The sequence below is a fragment of the Sphaerodactylus townsendi genome, linkage group LG09, assembly GCF_021028975.2.
Source record: "Sphaerodactylus townsendi isolate TG3544 linkage group LG09, MPM_Stown_v2.3, whole genome shotgun sequence".
Classification (NCBI taxonomy): Eukaryota; Metazoa; Chordata; class Lepidosauria; order Squamata; family Sphaerodactylidae; genus Sphaerodactylus; species Sphaerodactylus townsendi.
Genome location: NC_059433.1, coordinates 2795314 through 2822822, shown reverse-complemented (window position 1 = coordinate 2822822; position 27509 = coordinate 2795314). Strand labels below are relative to the sequence as shown.

At 44.5% G+C, this 27509-nt stretch overlaps 1 protein-coding gene across 1 annotated transcript in view; it reads left to right on the top strand.

Annotated features, from left to right (window-relative positions):
- Nucleotides 1-27509, top strand: part of DNAH5 (dynein axonemal heavy chain 5) — a 227512-nt gene that overhangs the window by 155299 nt on the left and 44704 nt on the right. The window contains exons 55-65 of the mRNA XM_048507883.1: nt 566-833; nt 3574-3805; nt 4398-4512; nt 5150-5326; nt 7305-7508; nt 9563-9742; nt 10972-11109; nt 12349-12484; nt 17565-17881; nt 19662-19817; nt 20870-21052. Of these exons, the coding sequence (XP_048363840.1) occupies nt 566-833; nt 3574-3805; nt 4398-4512; nt 5150-5326; nt 7305-7508; nt 9563-9742; nt 10972-11109; nt 12349-12484; nt 17565-17881; nt 19662-19817; nt 20870-21052 (2106 nt within the window). The remainder of the gene's footprint in view (nt 1-565; nt 834-3573; nt 3806-4397; nt 4513-5149; nt 5327-7304; nt 7509-9562; nt 9743-10971; nt 11110-12348; nt 12485-17564; nt 17882-19661; nt 19818-20869; nt 21053-27509) is intronic.

The window sequence follows — 27509 nt, the reverse complement described above, 5'->3', positions numbered from 1 at the left end:
ATGTATAAATCCTTCAGAAAAACATCAGGGTGAGGGATTTTATTTAAAATTAGAGGTCCATCTAATTCTGCAATAGAGAACACCTCTATTAGGAAACCTGCCTCTTTAAACTCAGTTGGACTGAGTAAAAATTCGGAGGATCAGATTCAAAACTTAGCTCTAATGGGGTTGTTATTTGTGGTTAGTTTGATTTTAATTAATAGGGAATGAAAAAGAAAATTAAAGATGGCCTAATTAGTTAATTTATCAGTGTAAAAGCAGATGATCAAATTAACAGATGTATTGTTGAAAGCTTTCACTGCTGGAATCACTAGGATGTTGTGTATTCTCTGGGTTGTATGGCCATGTTCCAGTAGTATTTTCTCCTGATGTTTTGCCTGCATCTGATCCTCTGAAGATTCCAGCCACAGATGCAGATGAAACATCAGGAGAAAATACTACTGGAACATGGCCATAAAACCCAGAGAACCCACGACATCCTAAATTAACAGATCTATAATCTGTAAACAAACCTACTCACAGTAAGTCTATTCTTGTTTATAAAAGTTCTTTATTTTCCCCTAAGGTTTCCAATTTATTTGCCCGTGATGAAATAGACGAAATCACAGGTGACCTCATATCTGTTATGAAGAAGGAACATCCACGTCGGCCTCCAACCAATGAGAATTTGTATGACTTTTTCATGAGCAGAGTTCGTCAGAACTTGCATGTCATACTCTGTTTCTCACCAGTGGGTGAAAAATTCCGGAACCGAGCATTGAAGTTCCCTGCCCTTCTTTCTGGCTGTACTATAGACTGGTTCAGCCGCTGGCCCAAAGATGCTCTTGTTGCTGGTGAGTCTGAAAATCCTTTGTTTTTTTAAAGTTCTGGAATCATCTGAAATAAATTTTGCTAGTGGCTTCAGGTGCATAAGAACTGCACCTGTAGCCAACTATACCTTAGGTCAGATGTCCTTGTGAAAATAAGGTGGTAATTGTCCCAAATGTTACATTTTAAAACAGAATTGTTCCAAAAGTTTTTAGAGTATGTAACGGAATGGGCTTGCTTTGCCTGGCAGGCCCTATTCTGCTCCCCAAGCCTCTCCCAGGGGTTGCCAACTTCTCCTGGGGAGGGCTTGCTTTCTCTCTGGAAAACCACTGCCACTAACTGGCCAATCTGAGGAACTGCCCGCTGGTGAAGGCCAGGGTTCCCCGACTTCCTTTCCAACAATGAGGCCTCTGCCTCAGTTTCCCTTGGTTCCCCTCTCTAGGGTTCCACAGGGCAGATTGGAGGTCCTGGACAAAAAGCTGCTTGACTGCTGCAAGCCTTCTGCCCCCCCCCCCCCAGTTAGATAGCGCATCAAGACAGTGGGGCATTCGTGGCACAGAGAACTGTCCTCCGCATCTAAAGTTTAAAAGTATTTATTGAAAGTCACAAGTACCTTTTAGTACAGCACCAGATTGAGCATGGGTTTCCAAAGCAAAAGAGATATAAACGCAAATCCCCTGCCCCTATCTCTTAACATAGACTAGCTAGCAGTTGTTGAAAATAGGGTAGGCCCATGAAGCTTAGAAGGTTGCAATCCTCAAAGAGTTCCCATTACCTGGCAGGCTGAGTGAGCTCCCTGGGTGAGCACATGGTCCAAAAATGGCTGCTACCTTCCTAGCCCTGGCCAGAGGTCTTCTCCCTTCTGTGTCCCAGCAGAAAAGCCTGAGAAAGAGGCCTCACCCCTCTCCCACCCAGCAATTTATCAGATTCCAGACCCACCCTCCTTTGACCTGGTCAGCCTGGGTCAGGTAGCACTTCCTGATGTTTCTCTGGAATGTCTAAGTCCTCCAAGTCTATGATCCCTGATGGGAGAGGAGGAGAAGGAGAAAAAAAGAAAAGAAGCGGGGAAGGAGCCATTTCTCCACAGAGTATTAAGGAATTTTCCCAAAGATATGTAAAAAAACACTTTCTGCCTTTCTCACTAAATACTAAACGAGACTTTGTGATCTATTTTTTTAAAAACTTTGAACTGTGTAGCCATAGATGTCCTTGATTAAAATCAAGATCATGACATCGAACATAATTTCTTTAAAATGTTATCCTGTCGCTCCATCTCTTGGACACTGATCCTCTCTGAAGTTGTCATTTGCCCAGAGAGCGGAAGCACGCCTTCTGTGACCCTGGCATGTATGTGTGTTGCCCTCCCTCCCCCCCCCCCCCAGGAATCAATGACAGCCTAGCAGTTCTGAGGAATATCAGGATCATGACACAGAGGCAGACAATAGCAAAATGCCTCTGAACGTCTCTTACCTTGAAAACTGTACAGGGTCGTGGTATGTCAGCTGTGACTTGATGGCGAAAGGGAGGGGGTGGGGGGGCTCCGTTGGGTAAAAGTGGGGTTCCCGTCTACTGTTACAAATGTTTCACTGCTTGGGAAGAATGAAAGGTATCTCAGGAGCTTTTGGTGCTGCCTCATGATCCAGCGAAGGGAGCAGTTTCTTTAAAAATTGGAACGATGCCATCTTTACTGTGGACTGAAGATACACCAGTTTTATTTTTAAAACACAACCCAACTTGTCATGATGATGACAGCAAATGAAAGGGGTTCTGTGCCTCAGATTGGGTCAACATATGCTGATGAATGAGGTGGTGGAAGGGGGCTGACTCATGTGGAATGCTGATCCATCAAAAAGCACTCCCAGTGTGGGGGAAAGAGGACTCGTGATGTTTGGAGGTGTGCTGGTAATTACAAGGGTGGTAGAGACTCTTTGATATCCCACCTGTGGCTCTTCTAAGCACTGGTCCTAAATGTGGCTCCTGCCCTCTGTTTTAGGAAAGTGGGGGTTGTGAATGCCAGGTGGTGCCCACTTTGGAACAGCCCTGCCAGAGGAGTGGGTGTGCTGTAAGGCTCCCTGAGGGGCAGGCCTCATGCCAGGAATGGAAGCAAATGAGACGGTTTGGTTTCAAGAGAATTGTGAATGTGGTGCTCTGTGATCCATAGACTGAGTATCACAATGGTAGTGTATGAAATGGAGGCTGTGAGACTGAGCAGGGTCACTTCTTGTGAGATCACAGAGTTTGCAGCAAGTGTGCTGAGAATATTGGCTCTTGACATGGGCAGGGGGCAGGGGAGAAAAGGCAACCAGCTGAGTGGTTCCAGGAAGTTAGACAAAGAGGTGAGCTAAGAACCATTTCCTTGTTTACCAAGTTTAGGTAAGAAGAGGAGTGAGGTGGCCATCGGGTTGCCAAATCCAGGTTGGGAAATTCCTGGAGATTTGGGGGTGGGGCATTGGGGAGGGTGGAGTTGGGTGTGGGAGGGAGCTCAGCAGGGTATAATGACACAAAGTCCACTCTCCTAAGCAGCCACCCTCACCAGAGGAACTGGTCTTGTTTGGCTGGAGAACAGCTGCAATTCAAGGAGATCTCCAAGTCCCCCCTGGAGGTTGGCACTCCTAGATAGCAAAGGTGTTCATCTGGCCTTCATGTTGGGGCCTGTAGGGTTAACATGTGATAGTTCCTTGCAGATGAAATTAAACATTGCTGGAAGGCTTTGTTGAGTGTCTGAAATTTGCCACACGAGTACACCGTTTTCTCTCTTCCTTTTAGTGTCTGATCATTTCTTGTCCTCCTATGATGTTGACTGTACTGAGGAGATCAAGAGGAAGATTGTGGAATGCATGGGGTCCTTTCAGGATGGAGTTGCTGAGAAATGTGTGGACTATTTCCAGAGATACCGCCGGTCCACCCATGTCACTCCCAAATCTTACTTGTCCTTTATCCAGGGATATAAAACAATCTACAAAGGAAAGCATGCTGAGGTACAGACATTGGCCAACAGGTAAAGTTTTGATTTTTGTACTTCCTTTTCCAGTTACTTTGCTTCAAACTATGCATAGACATATGTAAAATCACTGGTTCCCAGCGCTAAATACTCAGACTTGTCACAGCGAGAGCCAAGCTAGAAGTTCAGTTGCCTGTCACACACTACAAGCAGTGGGGACACGTGTGAGCGCAGTTTTGGGGAGGGGACAGTAGGCAGGGAAGAGATGCTGTATCCTTTCCCTACCAGGAGTTCCAAATGGGCTTTTGCCTCCCAGAGGGCAGGGGCGTGCAGCCGCCCTTCACACGCAGCTTCTGTCTTCTTCGAAGTATGCTGAATGTATTTTATGACCAAGTATCAAAGAAAGAATGAGGCAGGCAAGTGGCTGGACCAGGCTGAGTGAAAAGTGTGTGTTGTGTTCAGGGCTGTCCAGTCTCTTCCGACTCCTGGTGACTGTGTGACTCAAAATCCTCCCAAATGTCCTATTGTTCACAGTCACCAGGAAGGATATCAATGTATCTGTGTTGAGGATAAACATGAGATAAACTGGACATTTTGAAGGGTGAGTCTTTTTCTGACCCTTTTATACCTGATGATTCTTAAATTGCAGAATGAACACTGGGTTGGAGAAACTGAAAGAGGCCTCTGAATCGGTTGCTGCTTTAAGCAAAGAGCTGGCCGCAAAGGAGAAAGAACTTCAGGTAGCCAGTGAAAAAGCAGATAAGGTAAGGTGGAGTTCCCAACCTGCGTGAGACCCTGTGGGCATTTTGAATTGTTGAAGACATGAGTGGGCACAGTTGCAAAATGGCTGCCACATAGGATGGGGGGGGTGTATGGCCAGCCACAAAATGGCTGCCATGTGGGATGGGGGGGGTATGGCCAGCCACAAAATGGCTGCCATGTGGGATGGAGTCAGTCGTAAAATGTTGGGAGGTGCCAAGCCAAGCATTCTTCATTGATGGGGGCAGCTGTTTCAAATGAGTACTCCCTGCAGACACAAAAATGATGCCTCTCAGGCTCTTCTGAAGCAACTCTCGGTCCAGTGTGGTACATGAAAGCCAAGACTGGATCTTTTGCTTTGGGGAAGAAGGAAGTGGGTGACAAGAACCTCCTTGATGGAGGCCGTGGGGCTTGTGGGTGGAGAAATCACTGGATGGGCGTCACTCTGGAAAGGCCAACTTGTTCTCTTCTTCTTTACTTAACACAATTTGTGGGATCTCATTACTGGGTTATTGAAATATGAAGCATCTTGATAACTCATGAGTGCCCTGTGAAATTCTTTTGCCCAGAAGATGTGCCTGCAATTCCATAAATAGGTTTAGTTCCTTTTTCCTGTTAGTACGTGTGTTTTTCATCCAACAGGTGTTAAAGGAAGTTACAGTGAAAGCACAAGCTGCTGAAAAGGTGAAGGCAGAAGTGCAGAAAGTCAAAGACAAGGCTCAGGTGATTGTGGACAGTATTTCAGCAGACAAGGCCATTGCCGAAGAAAAGTTGGAAGCTGCCAAACCAGCTTTAGAGGAAGCCGAGGCTGCTCTGCAAGTCAGTACCAAACTTGACCCAGCTAAAAAGTTTCATCCCAGTTCAGAACTGCATATTGGGGTGTGTGTGTGTGTGTGTGTGAGGCCATGAGTAGCACAGCAAGGCCCCGGGGACATCTAACTCAGCCCTGCCCTCCGGATTTCTCTGGACAGCAGCAGAAGCACAGGGCGGTGGGGTCTCAGGGGTCTCTTGTGATTTTGTCTACCTGTGGAGGTGCCTCATCCAGCCGCCTGCCAATGGTGATGTGCTCCTGAAAGTGGGTGGCCAGGACATGTAGGGATTCTTCTGCGGAACTGTCCACCCTGCTGCGTAGCAGTCTCTCTTCCGGAGCTAGTCCATCTGGTCTCCAGCTTACTAGTGGAGGCCCCAAGCGTTGTGGTGCTGAGTGACTAATAAGATCCAGGCTTGTCAGGCCACCCTCTGTCTACTCAGTTCAACATTTTATAAACCTCTTTCATGCCCCCATTAGGGGGGAACCCCCACGGTCCAAAAAGCACGGGATACTCACGCTAAAAGTTCCGGTTTGGGTGAGGAGCCCCACGGCTTCAGTGCCCAACTCGGCTCCATCCTGGCTCTGGAGCACGCTCTCCCCCTCAGCCCGCCTTTTTCAAAAACTGGCAAGAAGGGACACCTGTTTGAAAAATGCGGGCCGAGGCCACATCGGTGGGGAGGCAGCAGAAAGCCCACACGGTTTGTTTTTCCTGCCCTCGGAGGCACGCACCCATCAGAGCACAGGTGGGCTGGGCACAGAGCGCGCAAAGGGGTTTTCTTGTGTGTGCTGGTTGTGGCTTCATAGGCATGAACCTGCAAAGAGAAGAAAAGCGAGTGCTGAGTGTGCATGCCAACGAAGCTGCACAGCCAAAAAATAAAAAACTTCCTCAAGCAGAGGGGAGGGGCCACGGGGTTGCATTCCTGCCAAACACAACAGCCAAACAGAAAGAACCGCAGAGCAGATTGCGGGCTTGTGGGAATGGTTACAGTTTTTGATCCTGGGATTAACTTTGACCCCCTCAACAGACACACACTGCGGTGGGGAGCAGAGACCGGGATGAAAAGGTGCTGTATTTTATGGAACCGGGGGGGGGGGGCGCACATGGTTTATTTTCCCAGTGGGGATTCGCCCTAGGTTTCTCTGGAAAGTCTCAGACTTTTGCTCCTCTTCTGTAGTTTTTCCAGCTTCCATGGCAGAGTGGAGATTAACACTACTCTGTGCTTTTATTGAGATATTTGTGTCCCATTTTTATCCCAATGGCAATCCAATGTGGATAACAACATTATTCTCCTCCATTTTATCTTCACAACATCAGTCCCTATGAGGGAGTTTGGACTGAGAGAGACTGACTGGCCCACTGGCCCAAGATGACTCAGCGAGCTTCCGTGGGTCTCCCAGATCATAGTCCAACAAAAACCACTACGCCACACTGGGTCTTGGGTGATAAAGGGCCATCAAAGGGATGTTAAATACGTGATGCCTTTTGCCAGCCACCTTAAATTGCATGTTAATGTCACAGAGCTGGCTTTGCTCCTTGGTTGAGGTCCACGGGGAAGGTGGCTAAATGGTGGTGAGTGTAAGGAATTCCAACGAGGCAGAAATAAAAGGCTTTTGGTTGAAAGACCGTTTATTCAGACATCTTAGAAAGCTCACACACACGGCATGCCAGGAATGGGGCTTCCCGCTAGAACTACAGGTTATAACATCCCCTGTCCCATCCCCCTCCCGGTGCCTCCAGCCCCATTCTCATGGGAACGGAATTCTCATCTTGCTCTATGAGATAAGCCCTCTGACAGTGTGGTAGCCGCAGAACCTGGCCTGTCGCCCGAGTCAAAGAATGCAGTGTTGGTGTTGTTGGTCCTTGGGGCCTCTATGATTATAGCATTATAGTGATTATTTCTTGTTAAATTGTCCTGCTGTCTTGGAGATCAAATTACTTATCTCCCAGGAAACCTTTTCATTGTTTTTATTGTTTCAATAACATAGACTATCAAGCCTTCTGATATCGCTACTGTCCGCACACTGGGCCGACCGCCTCACCTCATCATGCGCATCATGGACTGTGTGCTGCTGCTGTTCCAGAGGAGGGTCAACACTGTCAAAGTGGACCTGGAGAAAAATTGCACTAGCCCATCATGGCAGGAGTCCTTGAGGCTGATGACAGCAGGAAACTTCCTGCAGAACCTGCAGGTATATCAAGAGCCCAGCTGAGAGCACAGACCAAGAGGGCAGGCCCGTGGTCTCTGTTCAGTCACTGAGGCAATTTCAGTTTGAGCACTTACTTTTTTCCCTTTTGGGGCAGTCCCTTCAATGATGCCTACACAGGATTCCTATGCATGAACCATAAATTATGGTGGATTTTTGCCCCAAACAACTCCTGCAGTGTTAGGGCTCAGCCTCGTCTGAATGGGCACTCCTGGGAGGAAGACTCAGATAGAGAAGAGGGGACAGTGTTGCTTCCAGATTCTCAGGCACTACTTGTAGATGCAGAGACTGAGCAGCCAGAAGTTCCTGCAGGACCAGGTTCCCAGCAAGAGCGTAGCTCTGAGACTCTTCAACCCCTGGATACAGAGCCTGAGGGGACCCTGACAGCTCCCTCATCCCCCTGTCTCCAGAGCCCCGGGAGCAACACCCGAGGAGACTACATAAGAACATAAGAAGTTGCATACTAGTTTTCAGCAAAGGAGACGCAGCAGCAGGTTAGCAGCTATGGGGTGAGCTAGTGTAGATGCGGAGTCTGTTCAGGAGCCAGACTAGAGTAACCCAGCTGCAAGAGGTTATTGCACAAGGGAATGGGAGGCTGGCTATAAAAGAGAGGCTGCAGCTGAGGTAGCTTGTGACAGCAACGTTTTGGTTTAGTTTGCAAGTTACTGTTCTTGTCTTGTCTGGATTCCTTGCTCTGTGCACAGTAAAGGTCTGAATCTGCTAAGACCTGTGTGTGGACTATCCTTTGTTCCTGAGGGCCTGTCTACAACATGCAGGCATAAGCAGGGCCTCCTTAAGACACCCGGATCCGCTGGCCATGGAGCTGGAATGCTGGTTAAAGGCCATGACAGTAGCACAGTACTGCAGAATGAAGGGAATGTTTTGCTGGTAAAATCTACTTCATAGGGCAAGTGTAAAAATGAACTCCATATATACTCACATATAAGTTGAATTTTTCAGCACGTTTTTTTGTGCTGAAAAAAGCCCCCCACGACTTATACACGTCAGGTGTATTTAAAAAAATATTTTAGGGTTTTTATTTTGTCGGCCACCAGGGGGCACAGTTTTTAGGCTAGCAGCACCAACATTTCAGGTATTTTTCAGGAGATTCTCCTGATGATACCACCCAAGTTTGGTAAAGTTTGGTTCAGGGGGTCCAAAGTTATGGACCCCCAAAGGGGGTGCCCCATCCCCCACTATTTTAAATGGGAGCTAATAGTAGATGGGGCTATATTTTGAGTGTCCATAACTATGGACCACTTGAACCAAACTTCACGAAACCTGGGTGGTATCATCAGGATAATCTCTTGCTGATACCAGCCAGGTTTGGTGATGTTTGGTTTAGGGTGCTCCCATCCCCCATTGTTTCCAATGGGAGCTAATAGTAGATGGGGCTACCCTTTTGAGGATCCATAACTTTGGACCCCCTGAACCAAACTTCACCAAACCCGCGTGGTATTATCAGGAGGGTTTCCTAAAGATAACCTGAAATGTTGGTATTGCTAACAGAAACATTCCTCCCTTGACCAAAAATCCAGTTTTGAAGGATTTTAACTCTTGTGTTTTAGCTTGGTTGCTGATTGAGTTAAGTTTTTTGTACTTTTAAAGGTATTGTTGAGACCATATTGTTCTTGTTGACCCTCTTTTCCACTTACAGAGCTAGTTTACTGTTTTTCTTTGAAATAAATATTCAAAAACATTTAACCTACTGATGCCTCAATTAATGTAATTTTATTGGTATCCATTTTTATTTTTGAAATTTACCAGTAGCTGCTGCATTTCCCACCCTCGACTTATATGCGAGTCAATAAGTTTTCCCAGTTTTTTGTGGTAAAATTAGGTGCCTCGACTTATATGCGGGTTGACTTATACATGAGCATATACGGTATCACAGTACAGAACAATATGGTCATTCAAATATACTGAAATTAGGAACACTTGGAGTAAGTAGAAACCAGCTTAGATCAATCAAATGGTGACTTATTTGATGAGTATTGTGCAATCAGTGAAGTGTCTCTCTCTCTCCTTTGCATACCTAGCAATTTCCCAAAGACACAATTAATGCGGAAGTCATAGAGCTGTTGAGCCCTTACTTTGAAATGAGTGACTACAACATTGAAACAGCAAAACGAGTCTGCGGAAACGTGGCTGGCCTTTGCTCCTGGACCAAAGCGATGGCGTCATTCTTTGCTATCAATAAGGAAGTTCTGCCCTTAAAAGTAAGCCTAAATAAATATGCAAGACAGAGTAAAGCTGAATCAGTTGGAATATATGTTGTAATCGTGCAAAGAATTGTGTATGTTACAATTTAGGAAGATAACACAGAATTAGGTAATACTAGACTGGACTGTACCAGTTCAGCTAGTGAGAGTGGCCTGCTTTTTTAAAACACTCTTCTAGTCCAGAAACTCTCTGGAAGTTGGAAAATAGTACAACAGGAAGAAAAATTCTAGCCCATCCTTTCCTCCTGTGTGCTGATTTCTACTTCCAGGCAGTTTTTGTGCATAATGGCGCATCCATTAATGTGCCTGTCCCACATTGTGAAGTCGTTCAGCATTGGATTTGATTGACTCATTCAGAAAAGTGCGTAGATTGGACCTTGGCATCTCCATCTAACACAATGTAGGCTCTCAAATTTCTAAATACTTTGCTGAATAAAATCTGCTGTCTCATTAACCATTTTTACGCCTTGTCGCAGTTCACTGGGCGGTTTGGGCATAAGAGCACATGCTATTTGGGAAGGCAGTAGCTTGCATGCCGGACCTTCCCACATCGGGGGCCGCCATATGAGGTCCGTGGTGGCGATAGAGCTCGTGAGGGCAAGCCTTGGGGCCGCGCCGAGAGCTCGCTGCCCGGCAGGAAGGGGTGTCACAAAATGGGTTTGCGTCCACGTGGCACCTAGTAACTTCCTGTTCCAGTTCCCTTGGGGGATGTGCCGGACAGCAGTGCTGTCTGAAGGGCCTAAGGGGTCAGCTGGGGCTGCCCTATAACCAGGTTCAGCGGCTTGCTGCCTGGGGGTCAGGATGTGCTCTGTTATGCTCGCCCAGCTTCAAGGTTATAGTATATGTTAAATATGCAGATAGTTTCAGAGGGTAACGATGCTTGTCAGCAGTAGACGTGCTGTATTCAAGTCCAGTAGCATCTTAGAGACCAACAAGATTTTGGGGACTATAAGGTTCCAAAAATCAATGCTAATTTGATTCAGGTATTTGATAAACAGAGCTTTGACTCTCAGAAACTCATACCCTGAACATCCTGTTGCTCCTGAAAGCAGACCTAGCTCTTCTGCTAACATGTGGTCAGACACATTCTAAGTTTAGTGGAGGGGTGAGGTGGGCTCAGCAGAGGGATGAACAATTTGCCTGAGTGTTGGAGGAATCGGTTTTATTGGAGTTGTGGTTCTACTTAGCATTTTTTAACTTGCACTATGTGAACTGGTGACTTGCAGGCTAATCTGGCAGTCCAGGAGAACCGACTCACCACTGCTATGTTGGACCTACAAAAAGCTCAGGCTGAGCTGGATGCCAAGCAAGCTGAACTGGATATTGTGCAGGCCCAGTACGAGAAAGCTATGAAGGAGAAACAGGTACAGTATCCTGCCTGTTCCAAGGGGTCTACCCAGAGGTCCATTGACCCCTTAGCCGTGGTGTCTGTGTAACCGCATGGTAAGCCCGTCATCTGCATTGTCCTGCCAAGTGGTGAATGGACTCTTGTCATGTTCAGTATCTAACCCAAATCCAGGTCATGAGAAGGTTCTTCCATCTACTGCTGTGCTAAGTTGGTAAATGGCTGTCTCTGAGCAGTTTGTGTTTGGTTGTGTTGTCCTTTACTTTATCTGAAAATGTGTGAAAATCTGCTTTAAACTTGGACTTGGATTTTTTTATGTTTTGTTAATGCCAACTTGTTGCTAGTGATGAATTAGGAGTCTCTCTTTTTGAAAAACAAAATAGAAACTTAACTCCCTTGGTTCTTTCCTTGACTTCTTTAATTTAGTTCTTGATGTATTTGAACTTAGGGCCATTGGTGTAGTATGGCATAAACTGTGAGTAAAGATGTACCTTTGTGCAAATCTTTATCTCACCCACAAACTCACTGGTTTTCCCTAGACATCTCTGTCCCACCCCCATCTTCAATAGGGGACTAAATCTAAGTTACCCAGTAGAGCTATTATGAGGATTACTGTCATGATTTGAGGTGCCAGCTGTCTGTGCTGCATTTTCTTTCCTCCATGGTTCTTGCTTCCATATTTGGTCTTCCCTGATCTTAATCTAACTGCTGCACCACACTGGCTGTCATTTATGTAAAGTGTGCATAAGTCCATAGGTTGCTTTGGTGCATATGGCCAAAGTGGTGTGATGGGTAGAGTGTCAGTCTGGGATCTGGAAGAGCTGGCTTCAGAGCTCCCCTCTGTCAGGTTGGGGGGGGGCATGCTGAGTGACCTTGAGCCAGTCACATACCCACAGACTAAGTTACGACATTGTGAGGATAACATGGAAGAAGGGAGAATGATGTAAGCCTCTGAGTTCCCATTGGGGAGAAAGGTGGGGTATGAATGAAACAAATACAATTCATGTTCCTAATCAGGATATATGGACCAGAGAATGCTTTGTGAACAGTCTGCACTGTTGTGACACACAATTTTTAAATGCTGTTGGCCAAAATGTTGATTGCAGTGAAATGTATGCTCCAAATACATCCATGATGCTTAATAGGCTATTCATCCTATTAAGGAGTGGGGATGCATCATGAGATGTTCAACTGTTATGAGTTGGGTTTGAATCAAGCTGTTTTCTCCGCTCATGTATCTCAATTTGGATTTTGGCAGACCCTGCTTGTGGATGCTGAACGCTGCAGGCGTAAAATGCAAACAGCCTCCAGTCTGATCAGTGGGCTGGCTAGTGAGAAAGAAAGGTGGACGGAACAGAGCAAAGAGTTTGCTGTGCAAACCAAGAGACTTGTGGGTAAGGCAATTGCATGACCATTTTGACATTCACAAAATTGTGGATATCACAGCAAATACAAATCACAAGAATGCCCATTGTGTTTTCTGGCTAGCTTATCAGAAGCTTGTGGGAATCTTTCCAGTTTCTGTGTTAAAAATAACAAAGTGTTCTGTGTAACTTGAAGGTAACTTGTATTTACCTTTCGGAGCCAAGAGATGGCATTCTTCAGTGTACTACAACAGTGGAGTTTATGAACTCTTGTGCTAACAAGAAACAGTGACTAAGTTAACTCACTCCTGTGGATGTGACCTGTCGTGATTTATTTTGCCTTAAGAACACCACTTTGGGGGTATGCAGTACTTCTGCCACAATGGCAGCTCATTTGCAGGGCTTGTCCTTGGCCCTAGGCAAGCTTAGTTTCGGAAGCCTCTTGAGAGGGGAGCGAGTTCCAGACTTGTGCATACCACACTCTTCATCTGCTTTCAGGTATAGAATGATGTCTTTTTAGTTGTCTGCAGGTGTGTGATACAACTTTAAGTCAGTCTAGTCCTAAAGTTCTCTGATGAGTATACCTTCTGGTGGGGCATGTGGGGCCCTTTGATCAGCTCTGAGAAAGCTGAAGAAAATGTTCAAAGGTATCAGTTGGCTTTTGCTTTCCCTTTCATATTTACTTGTCTTGGCACTAACCCTCTTATTCATGCCATGGGGGGTGCCTGGAGGTGGGTTTTTGTTAGCAGTCATGACTAGATGAACACTTTGTGTGAAGTTGCTCAAGAAGCTTCTCAACATTGCAGATAGAGTTGCTCTTGCCCCAGTAGGGATGGCAGTGATATTGCAAGCCTTCCCTTGGCCTTGGTCACATTACAAATGGCTCCCCTCTGTTTTCCAGTCTGCATGATCAGATGCTCACATAAATCATAAGAGAAGGTCAAAGGTGATTTAAACCTCACATGGAAATACACAAGATCAAGCTCTTCAACTCGTAGCCTCTGCATCTCCTTCTCTTGCTTGTTTTATTACGTTTTTCCATTAGTGGGGGAAGGTGTCCATGTCTGTGTATCGTCCTTGCTCCATGGGCAGGGCACATGCAGACCTCTTGGAAAGGATTCCACTATCCTTAGAAGGAACCTCACCCCATCCCCCCGTTCTTGATAAATCACTGGAGTAGATCACCTATTGAAAAATAAGCTCTCTAAATTTTTCTGGGGATACTGTACTAGAAGATATCCCGACAACGATCAAGGGGAAAAATAGGCCAATGCTCTCTTCTTCCAAACAAGACAGGAAGAGATCCAGCAGGTCAGACTTCTTTCCAGCATCCAGAGTATCCTTCCAGCATAAGGGCCTCCATACTGTAGAAATCGGGCTGTGTCAACCTGTTCCATTCCTGGGTGAACAGGTCTCCTTTCTCTCTAGGATCCAAGAGGCCAGTCTGACACCAGCTTAATCTCCGAGCCACTGGATATCTGTGGCAGAACCAAGTCGTGGTACTGGTTCTAAAGATGGAATGTTTTCCACGGTATTCTCTATTCCATTTCTTGTTCTCAAGAAATATCGCATATTCCTAGATACCCTCAGATGACAAGACGGGGGAGATTTGGCACAAAGGTCATATAACAATCGGAGTTCAACTTGCAGTGGAGGCCCTCCTGGCAGTTGGCTTCAAGGCAACCAAGCTTGCAGGTTCTCATTCACCCAAGCTTGCTTTTGCACACCGTCACCAGAACCTGTATCATGGAATGGCGGGTCCCTGTATTAACAAGCCTCTTTACACAAATTAATAGCACTGGAAGGATACTGTGCGGTTGGACATCCAGTTCCTATCCATACGAAGGTTGATAAGCATGATCCACAGAACTATAGACCGATCAGTCTTCTCCCAACTGCTTCCAAAGTTTATGTGAAATTTTTGAAATGTAAATTGGAGGACAGGGTTATTGATAACAAGATCCTCCACTCTTGCCAGTTAGGTTTCAAAATTGGTCATTCTACACTGACAGACATTATATCATCTAGCTCAGGGGTCTGCAACCTGCGGCTCTCCAGATGTCCATGGACTACAATTCCCATGAGCCCCTGCCACCATGGCCAATTGGCCATAGTGGCAGGGGCTGGTGGGAATTGTAGTCCATGAACATCTGGAGAGCCGCAGGTTGCAGACCCCTGATCTAGCTTATTCAGCAATAAGGGGCCTCACAAAAGCCTTGTATGGTGCCTTTGTTGATCTCACAGCAGCTTTTGATTCCCTGGATAGAGGAAGGCTTTGGCAAAAGCTCTTAAGTCTTAAGGCAGACCCTCGCTTGGTCTATTTAATGCAGCAACTTCACTTGAATACTTCAGTTAGAATCAAGGTAGGAAGTTTGGGTTCTCTGACCAGCGCAATACCAGTAGATGAAGGGGTAAAGCAAAGGTGCATGTTAGCACCTCTCCTATTCAATCTGTATATTAATGACGTAGTAGGTAAATTGGAAGGCCCAGAATTTATGCCACCAGCAATTGGCCAGACAAAAGTGTCAATTCTCTTGTATGCCGACGATATGGTCCTAGTTTCCATGACCAGAGTTGGCTTGATAAGACTCCTAAATAAACTCGGAATGTACTATGAGGGAGAAGGACTGAATATAAACCTATTTGAAAACTAAGGTGGTGGTCTTTAGAAGACGGCCCAGGAAATTTGTGTGGAGTATTTTGGGTACACCAATAGAACAAACTAGTTCCTACAAATATCTGAGACTAATATTCAGCGAGCCACTCTCTTGGAAGGCACATTTGACATCCTTGTGTCCAGCAGCTTTAAAAAGTTTGGGGTTAATCGTTAAATTTTTCCTCTCTAAAGGGGGTTGGTTGGTAGACCCTACCCTTAAGTTGTTCATCAATAAAGTGATCTCCTGTATGTTATACGGGATAGAAATCTGGGGTTGGGGTAAAACTATCATGGACCCTTTTGAGAAAATCCAGAATACATTTATGAGAAGAATTTTGGGTCTCCCCAAAGGATGAGAGCAGAATTGAGATTACCTTCCTTAACAGCGCGTGCAGATGTATGCATTTTAAAATATTGGGAAAAACGGTTGTCCAGTGACCCAAACTCTTTGTGTCACCAGAGTCTGAGGTTGAATCTGGTCCAAGAGAAACCTCGCTCAGAATTTTTGATCTCCATGCAAACATGCTACTCTATACCAGATGATGTTCTCAATAATGAAAATCAGGGAACAGAACTGAGGGACTGGATCTACCATATGGACACATTAATAGATAGAGTTCGAAGCAATCAATCCAAAGTTGCCTCCTCCTTTAATTTTTTTAAGAAGGACCATATTAGATTGCCATACTTAAAGAATTTGCCTATATCTTTAGAATGGCATTTACCAACTTGAGATTCCAGGCCATACCAACGGCAGTGTTTAGTGCACGATGTAGTAACGTACCACTACCTAACTACAGATGTATCTGTGGTAGTGATACAGATGAGGATATGCTGCACTATGTTCTGGAGTGTCCCCTCTAAGATAACATAAGATCCAAATATATTAAAGGAATTCTTCCCATTGCGGAGGACACCAATAACACTGGGAAACTGATCTATCTATTATCTGATGGTGATCCATATATTACCAATCGAGTAGCACTTTTTGCTCATGCTGCAAGAAGAATCAGGCTAAGGATGGTGTCATGATGTGTTGTATTATTCAATAGGGATATTTATTTAGAGTTAAATTAGTCCATTTTAGCTAAGTCCTTTGGGGTGCTTTTGTGCTTATTTTCATTTTATGATACTGTGTATGAAGAGGTTGTGAAGGCCTATGGCCAAGACAATGAACTTTTACTTCTACTACTACATTGCTATGTAGTGGTTGATTTAGAAAAAATCACTTTGTATGTGGTTGATTTAGAAAAAAAACCCTCTCTGTTTGCATCCCCATAGATACCGAAGTCACCTCAGTTCCTGTCGGCTTTCCCCCAGGGATCAGTTTAAAAGCTCTTCTGCCACCTTTTTAATGTTGAGTGCCAGCAGCCTGGTTCCCTTTTGGTTAAGATGAAGCCTCTCCCTTTTGTACAGACCTGCCTTGTCCCAAAAGATTCCCCAATTCCTATCAAATCTGAAACCCTGTGCCACCATTACAACACCTTCTCATCCATGCATTGAGACCCTGTATCTCCGCTTGCCTAGCTGGCCCTGCATATGGAAAATGTAGCATTTCTGACAGTGCCACCTTGGGGGTCTTGGGCTTCAACCTGTTACCTAGCAGCCTAAATATAGCCACCAGAACCTCCCGGCTACATTTCCCAATGTCATTGGTGCCAATGTGAACCACAACTTCTGATTCCACCCCAGCACTGTCTAACAGCCTATCTAGACAAAGCGTGACATCGGCAACCTTCACACCAGGCAGGCAAGTCACCATGCGGTCATCACGCCTCTCACAAACCCAACTCCCTACGTTTGTAATGATCAAATCGCCTACTACGAGGAGCCCCCCATCTCCCCAATGGGTATCCTCGGTGCGAGAGGATAGCTGATCACCAGCTAAGGAAGGAGTCTCATCTAAGTGAGCATCTTCCACCACCACCTTATATCTAGGCCATCATGCCGATTGCAGGACCTCTGGGATATCCCAGTACCCTACAGATCCTCCACACTCACATATTCCTGGTTTCATCAGAAAGCCACTCTTCATTTGGAAACCATCATCCATATGAAGATTTCAGTCAACTCTGCTCAATCCTCCACTGCCTCCAAAAACCACCTGGCTTCAGTCCCAGTGCAGCCAGTAGCTTTCCTCTGACATGCAGTGCCTGAAGAGATGATGGCCTCAATACAAGTACTGGGTCTCAGGATCTCTTGCCAAGTAACTTTCCTGTGGCTCCAGTTGTACTTCTGTTCCTTTTGATGGCTCCAGTAGCCTTTTAATGGGAAACCCACGAGTGTCATCCGAGGGAGCATTATTATTTTCAAATGTAGTTATACTGGTTATGTTTTAAATGATTTTGCCTTGGTCATGTGTCAGCTGCCCCGAGGCCATTGAGGAAGGGGGGCGTACAAGGCCAATAAATGCACCAATGAATAAGTAAATGTTCTCACTCTTCATTCATTCAGGTGATGTTCTGCTGGCCACAGCTTTTTTGTCCTATTCTGGTCCTTTTAACCAAGAGTTCCGCAACCTATTATTGAGTGGTTGGCAAAAAGAAATGAAAACCCGGAAAATCCCATTTGGAAATAACCTAAACCTCACAGAGATGCTGATCGATACGCCAACCGTCAGTGAATGGAACCTTCAGGGGCTGCCAAACGATGACTTATCCATACAGAATGGCATCATTGTCACAAAAGCATCCCGTTACCCTTTGCTGATTGACCCACAGACCCAAGGAAAGATGTGGATTAAAAACAAGGAAACCAGGAATGAACTGCAGGTAAACTAGATTCCTTTTTCCATATATTTCAGAAATGTGGAACATTTCCAAAATTGATGATACATTCCAAAAGGGTACATTAGGTTGCTAAAATGCAGTTTTGAATATTTGGAAGCTAGCTGAATTGTCAAACAAGGTTCAACTCACTTTTTGTAGATAATTTACATTTAGCTTGAAGCTGAGATAAACAGTCTCCTTTCCCTTCTTGTAACACTATTATCCGTACTTGTGTTTCCAGAAGCATATCCAGTTAGGAACGTGTTTTCCAAACTATGTTACCTCTTTTCTCTCAAAAATGATCTGCACTTCTTTTGTGCTGCCCTGTAGAAAGAGAAATGGGCTACCTTCTCAGCTTCTACTCTCACATCCTCAGTATGAGCTACCTCCGGCTGGTTCTCATGTACACACTCCCAAGAGTTTATCTTGTAAGGGGGATGGGAAGGGATGTCTCACAACCCAGGCACCATGTGACTGGGCCATGTGAGGGGGGGTGCATTTCGCTTCCCCTCCCCCCTCAGGCCAGAGAGGCAAGCAGGGGCCAGGCTGGGCAGGCCCTGCCACTGCTGGAGAATGCAAGCTAAAACAGGCCCTGCTATCCTGCCTTCCTGGTCTAGTGGGGCTGTGGGTGGGTGAGTGCAGTGCGACAGCCCTTCCGGAGCCTGCCTACCTCTTCCTCCTCCTCCTTCAGTTCTTTGCAATGCAAGGGGCAGACAGCAGCGGCTTCTCCTATTGTGCGAGTGCTTAGATTTTTCTGTCTCTCTTTTCCTCTTTTTCTGTCTCTCTTTCTCTCTCTCTCCCCCACTCTCTCTCTCTCTCTCCTGGGCAGGAGCAGCACTGGGGAGTGGGAAGGGGAGGCTCTGATTCTCCTCCTTGTGGTGGTAGGAAAAGGGCCAGGCAGCCACATAGACCCTTTCACCGGTCAGATGTAAAATCAGTTCTTGCCCTGGGCTGCATTTCCTGTAGATACACACACTCCTCTCTTTCAAAAGTCCTCGTAGTCCTCGTAGGGTTCCAGCCCACACTTTTCCAAATCCCTGATCAAAACCCTGAATACCAAATACCTGAATATCAAAGCCCATTTGTCTTGTGACTTTAGCTAGTTCAGGACTTATTGAGTTAATGTTGGTAGAGATGAGCCTGATGTCAGCCCAAATGTCTGTGAAGCAAAATGTGGGTCAAGCAAAGGTAATGCAGAGCCAAACAAAGGCAGCCCACAGCCAACTGAGATGGCCCCCCCTCCTCAGGCCAGTGACTGGGATCCATTCTGTGGACGTGTTTGGCTGCTTCCTTGGGTATGATCTCTCTGTCATTGACTCCTTTGGGCAGTACAAGATGGCAGACACTCTGTGGTCTGAAACCTGTCAGGAGTCTGAGCCCTGATGCCTGAATGCAGTGCTTTGGGTTGGATCTACTGGAGGATTTCTGCAGATGAAAAAGATTTTGTGTTAGCAGGAGGCTGCTTCCTCACATCTCTTGGAAACCTAAATTTGCTCGGAACTGCTGCTTTTGAACTGAACTGAACTACTCAGGTGAGGCGAGAGTCTGAAATCTGCAAGAGAGGGGCCTGTTGGCAAAATTTCTGTCTGCAGAAATCCTTTGGGGGACTCAAGCTGTTGTAAGTTGGATTAAGATTTGGAGTGGTACACTGGTAAATCAGACCTGTTTGGTTTTAAACATAACCCCTTGATGTTTTTTAAACATATGGTGAATTGCAAAGTTGAGGTGTGTGTGTTTTGGGATTCCCATAATACCCCATAATGAAGACGGTTCTTTTTTTCAGATCACATCTCTGAATCACAAATATTTTAGAAACCACTTGGAGGACAGCCTTTCTCTCGGAAGGCCCCTGTTAATTGAAGATGTTGGCGAGGAACTGGATCCAGCCTTGGATAATGTCCTTGAAAGGAATTTCATCAAAACTGGTTCTACCTATAAGGTGAGAGGGGAATCTTTTGTATTTCATAAAGTTTAGCCGGTTGTTAAAGTCCAAAGCTCTATTTTGGTTGTCCTGTCTTTGAGCATAGTGAATCCGTTTACTTGAAATTATTTCCCACAATTGTCTTTGAACTGTGTGGTATTGAGGACCATTGTTTGGTCCTGTTTGGTCTCTTTTGGCCTCCATGGCTTGTCTTGCACTATTGCTGTCACAGAGGAGGGCACATGGGAGATTTCTTACCGAGATGCTTCCCACTTACAAGTGGCTCTCCATTTGGTTCTATTCATCAAGGGAGGGAATCTTTATTCTCCCTCTTTCTCCAACACAATTAGAAAGGAGGGGCTCTCCCACAGTCTCCATGGAAGAAGCTTGCTGCTTCCCACTTCACAACCTTTCTCCCCTGGATTCTGTTTCTCATCCTTCCTGCCATTCTTTGAGGTGTTTACTATAAATACATGCACTGCTCTTTGGTTTCTTATAGCATTTGCCCTGGAAGGTTAGGTGCTTCTTTTGAGACAGGTTTCATAAGCCTGCAGCTTTTCAGCATTTGCTTCTGAATTTTCAACATAGTCTTGGAGATCAGTTGAAAGGGAACCAATGACAGCAATTTGAGAATCACAGATTGACAAAAAATGCAGGGGTACCCACAATCTCAAGTAAAGCTGGCTCCTTTTATGCCAAATGAAGTACTGAAATATTGCAGGTTGAATCCTGCAGAGATTTTTGTGGACACAAGGAATGGGGTGATTTTTGCCAGCCCCTCCCCCCATTTTTCTTTGAAGCTATTTTTAGGGGTCCCCTGTTTCCTGGGAGCAGCATTTCGGGGGCATGCTGAGCTGCTGTGCAAGGAAGAACTGGCAAACATTGCCTCCCCGCACAGTTGAGGAAATCTATTTGAGCTCTAACCCCATTTCAAAATTAGGTTTATAATAGATCACTTATATCTGACACTTGCTGGAAATAAATGAAAACTGGAATGGAATAATGCACTGGTGTTTGAAATTAAGCAATAGAATGTTTGTTTTACTTGCATAATTTTTTTAAAAAATTAGGTCAAAGTTGGGGATAAAGAAGTAGATGTTATGAATGGATTCCGGCTCTATCTTACCACCAAGCTCCCCAATCCAGCATACACACCTGAGATCAGTGCTCGCACCTCAATCATTGATTTTACCGTGACCATGAAGGGTCTGGAAGAACAGCTTCTTGGGAGAGTCATTCTAACAGAAAAACAAGTAGGTGGAACAAAAAATTTCGACAACCTTTTTAGAATTAATATATACATGCATGTGATTTGTGATTGCTTACAGTTTTTAACTGGCAAACATGGAAATAATTGAACCTGGCACTATTAGCTGGGATAATAAAAGGGCCAATTTTATTTTATTTAATTAAAAGGGCCAATTGTATTTAATTTTACATCTATTGAGGGATCTGCAGCACCAATGTCCCAAGCCCTTCTGTACCTAGTCATGGTGCAGGCCTTTGATGGGATGCAGAAGGGTTAGGCACCCTCTGTCTGTGCATCCTAGCCCTTGTGGATGAAGCCATCCTAGCTCCAAGCCCTCAGCTGTCATCTGAGCACAGCTCTTTCTCCTCCTTGCTCAAGGGTTGTCATGTCCTTTGCCCCAAACTTCTAGGTCTATGGGTAATGGCCTCCCTCAAAGGGGTCCTTTCCCAGTTCCAAGAACACCTGTGGCCCCAGGCCCCTGGTCAGAGAACTCACCTCTTCATCTGGTGCCTCGGGCTGCTCAGCTTTCGACATACCACTCAGTCATGTTTACCTGCATTCCTACTGCCACAATGAGGTACCAAGACCTTAACCCAGCAAACCCAGGACTTTACTATCTATTTTCAGAGTTGAGTAGATTAATTGTTATTTGTGCCCCAGGGGGCAAAGATTCCCCCCTCGTGTTCTGTTTGTATCTACTCTGAAATCAGCAGATGGTGGCTGGGTGCCATTTCTGTCCACTGAACAAAGAGGGGGTGGAGGCAGATGTGCTTGCCCTGCTGCACCCCTGATATGTTACCTGAACTGGAGGGGGAGGGGTCTGTCTCGCTTTAGCTTGGGGAATTAGTGGGGACAGATGAGGGGACAGGCTATGATCTTTGCCACCAATTTATTCAGGGAGTTTTCTTTTGGAAAGCCAGAGGAAACAAAAATTTTGAGAAGTTTTAATAATTATATTAAAGAACAAGAATAATTTTAAAAAGCACACATGCAGTTCTTGGCAAAATACCCATGCACACAGAAGTTCAAGAAACCTGGGATTTAGATAGAGATTAGATAAATTTGTAATAGCAGAGGACTTTGCAGGGAGGGTGATATTTACCTGATCTAGAAGAGGAAGATCCAAGGAGGCAGAATCCAATGCCCATGTTGGATGCAGATAGAGATGACATCAGGCACACAGTGCAATCAAACCAAAAGTAGTCCACGGAACCCTGGCAAGAGGTCTTTGTGTGGGCAGACTAGATATAGGAAAATTTGACTCTCCTGGCAATGCTAAGCGAGGGAATCTTCCTAGTCAAAGCAGAGTTCCTCTTCTCAGGTCAGAATAATACAGTGGGCAGCAACTCAGATGAGTCAGAGCTAGGGATATTCCAGTTTTTGATTAGATTTTAGACAGAGTTGATACATTTTCAATTCTAATTCAGAGTAAGGTTTGATGGTCCCCCAGTAATTGGAGAGGAAGGGCATGATTGGATTGGCTAGGGAAGAAAGGATTTAGGAGAGTTGATTTAGTTAAGACTGAGTAGTATTTGCATATCACTTTTGGATTAGAGAACAGGTGTGTCTTTTTGAGGGCTGGGCTTTTGTTATCCAGATGGCAACAGTTGAAGCTGCAGAAGTTTATTACCAAGATGCTCACCTGGCCAGAAAGAAATGCTTCATTGAGATTTTACTGTAGAGCATATAATTGTCTTTGGGAAATCTGCATAGTAGCATCCTCCTGATTTTACTGTTCTTCAAAATCTCAGGTTATAACTCTCCGTTCCACTTTCAGAGACTGGCTTAAAATGTTAATTAAACATTAACAGAGAGCCAGTGTAGTGGTTATGTCAGACTAGGGTCTGGAAAGCCCACGCTCGAATCCCTACCCTGCCATGGAACCTTGCAGGGTGACTTTGGGTCAGCTGTATAATCTTGGCCTAGCCTATCTTCAAGGGTTGTTGTGAGGACAAAATGGAGTAGAAGAGAACAATGTAAACCACTTTGGATCCCTAGTTGGTAAGAAAAGCAGGGTAAAGATGAAGTAAATAAAATCATAAAATAAAATAATAAAAAACTCTTATTAATGTGAAAGAACTGCCAGACTCTTGAACGTGGAAATAACAGAGACCGTACGAAAGTCCAAAAGCAGTTTATTCCAGGTGATGCGAAGAGTAACAATGTATAGCAGGATCTGAGCTAGAGAGCTCAGATCCAGGACTTGTATCCTTTAATCCCCCCCGCCCCATTTCGCCCCACACCAAATGTCCACCACAGTTTCTACTACAAAGCTACAAAGGACCTGGGAACCTTTCACACCTCTTTGAAGATGGGCTGGCGCCAGGAGTTTCCTAACAGGAGATTGCTAGGAAGGGAAGAGGGAATCAGGAAAACAACTGCAAATCACACACAGCAAGACATCAAGATACTGACAGGCATGGTCCTGACAAGAACAATCAACCGCCCAAAATTAGCAAACCAGTTCCCTGTTACGAAAACAATGATTGTAGCTCAAGTAAAATGGAAGAGCTTGGCTTGGAGAGAAAGTGACCAGGGTCACTGGCAAGGGGAGAAACAAAGCCAGGTTGCCGGCATGAGCACCACCAAAGAAGGTTTCAATTCATAAACAAATTCATGTGAGTAAACCAACATCTTAAATTTTGCACAAGAAAAAATGGGCAACCACTGGTATGGCATGATCCCATCTGTGTTTTCACAACATACCACATTCTGGACCAGTTGAAGTTTCTGCAAACTTTCCATGGGCATCTCCACATGCTGTACATTGTGATAATGAGGCCCGTGTGTTTGATCAAAGATGCACATGTTTTGCATTTACTGATGTTTGTCAAGTCTCACTTGAACATACTATGTTTGGAATGTAATAACAAAATGGTTGTCCATATTGAAATTGTTGCTGCTGATGAAAATGAATTGCTACCATGTGGTGGAACTTTGCAGTTTATACCTTTATGTATTCTGCGGATATATCTCTGCTTTGCAGCTTTTTCATCTCAAAATAGAAACTAATTAAAAGAAATGAACTGAGCACATGCTCTCTCATTTCTTTCTGGATTATATTTTCATCCTTTTTGCATCAAATACATTTGCATTTTTAATATTCTGATTTCCCTATCATAGCTCGTCCAAAGAAAACCCAGAGTTCTTATAAATTACTTTTATGATCCCCAGTTATGATTCCTCTTATTTCTACAGATTGCACATGACATAGGTCTTCCTTCTTAATGGAAATAATAATTTGAACTTGTTATGGTCAAGTCACAGTCCACAGAGTGAGGCTGTTCCAATTAGATGCAAATTAACTTTTCAATTGCTTTAAAAACATGGAATTGCTGATGGTAGTGAGAAGAACAGACTTCACTGCCTATCCAGTTGGGCAGCTTGGTGAACATATTGCCAAGGATTTCTCAGTGGACAGTAATGATTGGAACCAAAAACCCTTTCTCTCCTAGAGCTAGAGTCAGATGCCCAAGTCCAGAATCAGTTTCCAGAACTAAAATCAGACAAACATTTCTGTTGGGTTGTGAGGCTGTTCTGGGGAAAACAAAGTAATGTGAGTTCTAATTTGGCTTCAGCTTTGACATGTTCTCCATGCATGTCCCAAAGCTTCTGTTTTTGGAAGACTTGGTGATGTCATCTGTTGACGAGCTCGATGCCTCCATAATTGTGTGGAGATGATTTCAGGACCTTGGGTGAATTGTGATATTGGCTTCAAATTCCACAATCCACTCAGGTTTGAAATGCACTTGTTCTGGGGCTTATCAAACCTGTGCAAATGAATGTGTATGTGTAACTTCAGTTCCTAGTTGGACATGCATGTTTCTGGGTACTACACCAGCCATGCAAAAGATATTGCTTCTCAGTGCTGAATTGCTGCCATTAGGTTTACCAATGGCAGAGATTAGACAGAACTGAACAAATCCTTGAAGGCTAAATTATTCTTTGGGTATAGGGACTTTCTACTTGTGAGCCATCTGTCGAGTAGTTAATTTGTTAGTATTCCACTAGCTTCAAAGATGAAGTAGATAAATGGTGTAATAAACGATTAGTTGTTTTTATGGAGGATTCTTCTGCATTGTATTGTCAAAGACTTTCATGGCCAGAATCACTGGGGTGTTGTGTGGTTTTTGGGCGGTATGGCTGTGTTCTAGCAGCATTTTCTCCTGACATTTCACCTGCATCTGTGGCTGGTTTCTTCAGAGGATCTGATGGTAGTAATACAAGTGGAGTATAGATACCTGTGGAATGTCCAGGGTGGGAGAAAGAACCATTTGCTTGTTAACAAGTGTAAAGGGTGCAATTAGCAAGCTTGATTTGCATGTGTTGGGTGAGATCCACCCATTTAGTATGTGAGTAGTACACTTTGATTGCTTACTGCCTGGAGACATCCTTTGTCTGGGTGGTGTTCATTAGTCACTGCCTTGATTCTAGTGTTTTTCAGTACTGATAGCCAAATTGTGTTCATTTTCATGGTTTCTTCCTTTCTGTTGAAATTGTCCTTGTGCTTGTGGATTTCAGTGGCTTCTCTGTGTAGTCTGTGTGCCCAGCTTGGTTTATCACCTGTTTTGCTATTGCTGATTTTTTTGGCTGAATTAGTCTGCAGTGCCTTTCATGTTCTTTGATTCATGTCTGGGCGCTGTGTTTGGTGGTCCCTATGTAGACTTGTCCACAGCTACACGGTACGTGGTAGACTCCTGCAGAAGTTAAAGGATCCCTCTTATCCTTTGCTGAACGTAGCATTTGTTTAATTTTCTTAGTGGGTCTGTAGATTGTTTGTAGGTTATGTTTCTTCATCAGTTTCTCTATTCAGTCAGTGATTCCCTTGATATAAGGTAAGAACACTTTCCCTCTAGGTGGCTGTTTATCTTTATTTCTGAGGCTTGTTCTGCATTATTTCCTTATCTGTCAAGTTTTCTTATACATGAAGCTTTTCAACATCGTTCCTTTGTAGCCTGATCAAATAAAATTGGAGAGTCTTTTTTTGCTACCAAATCACAACTGACTTATGGCATTCCCCATGGGGTTTTTTGAGCAAGAGATGTTTACAGGAAGTTTTCCATTGCCTGTCCCTGTGTCATGACCCTGGTATTCCTTGGGGATCTCCCATCCAAATACTAACCAGGGCCAATCCTGCTTAGTTTTTGAAATCTGATTAATTCAGGCTATGCTCTTTTCCTCCCCCAAAAAAACCCCTAAGTAAAATTGGAACTTCATCCACCATTTCCTCCTGCCCCCCACACATTCCACGCCTCCCCAACTCATTGCAGCCTGGTCTGGACTAGAGGATGAATTAGGGGCATGGAGCACTTGGAGGGAGGAGGGCAGAGGTGGGATGCAGCCTATTCGCACCTATTTGGTAGAACCGGTTACTAAAATTTTCTCAGTTCGGAGAACTGGTTATTAATGATTAACTCCACTATGGACAAAGGGGTAATCTCTGTCCCTGGGTACAACAAATCTTGTCAAATTGGGGATGCAAAATCACCCCCAGGGCCCCCTGCGACCCCCCTGCCCCCCATGGCACTCCCCACGTGTGTATGAACTGTATGAAGTAATACAATATATAGCAATTCTATTTTCTTTTGTTCATTGGTATAAAGGTTGGGAAAGTATTATAGGTAAAGATTTTTCATTTTCTTTTTTTCCCTTGAAATTTATATTGGAAAGAGAGGAGTTTAAACTACTCTTTTAGATTAAGGATTTTGGATCTCTCCCTCTGTTAGTTTTCTTTCAAGTGGAATAGATAAAGTAGTCATAGGAATCTGAAGGGGAAGTAGAAAGTAGGGAGGGAGAGAAATATGGGGAGGCAATATAGGATGCTTTAGTTGGGGGGTTGAGAGAGATAGACAGTTAGTAATATGTTTGTAATATGTTAACAATTGTAAACAGTTTTGGGTTTCTCTCCTTACTTATGTTATTATTTAAAATCAATCAATATAAAGTATTATTATTTAATTATTATTTAATTATTAAAGTATTATTATTTATTATTATTATTTAATTATTATCAGTATTATTTAAAATCAATCAATATAAATATATAAAAAGAAATAATACACTACCTTTCGGTATATTGCTTTTTAAATATTTTAAACAGTCATTATTTGAATCTAGAGGTGGGGCGAAGGGGAACTGCACCTGGGGTGCGCGCGCCCTGCGTCCTTGCCACAGCCCCGCCCCCGGAATACCTGGCCACGCCCCCGTTGTGCCCCGCCCAGCCCCATTGGTGCTACGCCACTGTTTGAATCCCACCATCATTGGAACCTGTAACTAAAATTTTTAAATCCCACCACTGGAGGAGGGGCAGGAGGAAAGGGTGGATGAAGTTCCAATTTTACTACGTTCTTTTGGTGAAATAGGGCATAATTGAGTGATCCAGGACAGGGCTCTTGTTCTACAAAGCATTAAATTGAGGTTGGATTAATGGAAGCCATGTAGGATAACTGAGACGGAAGGGT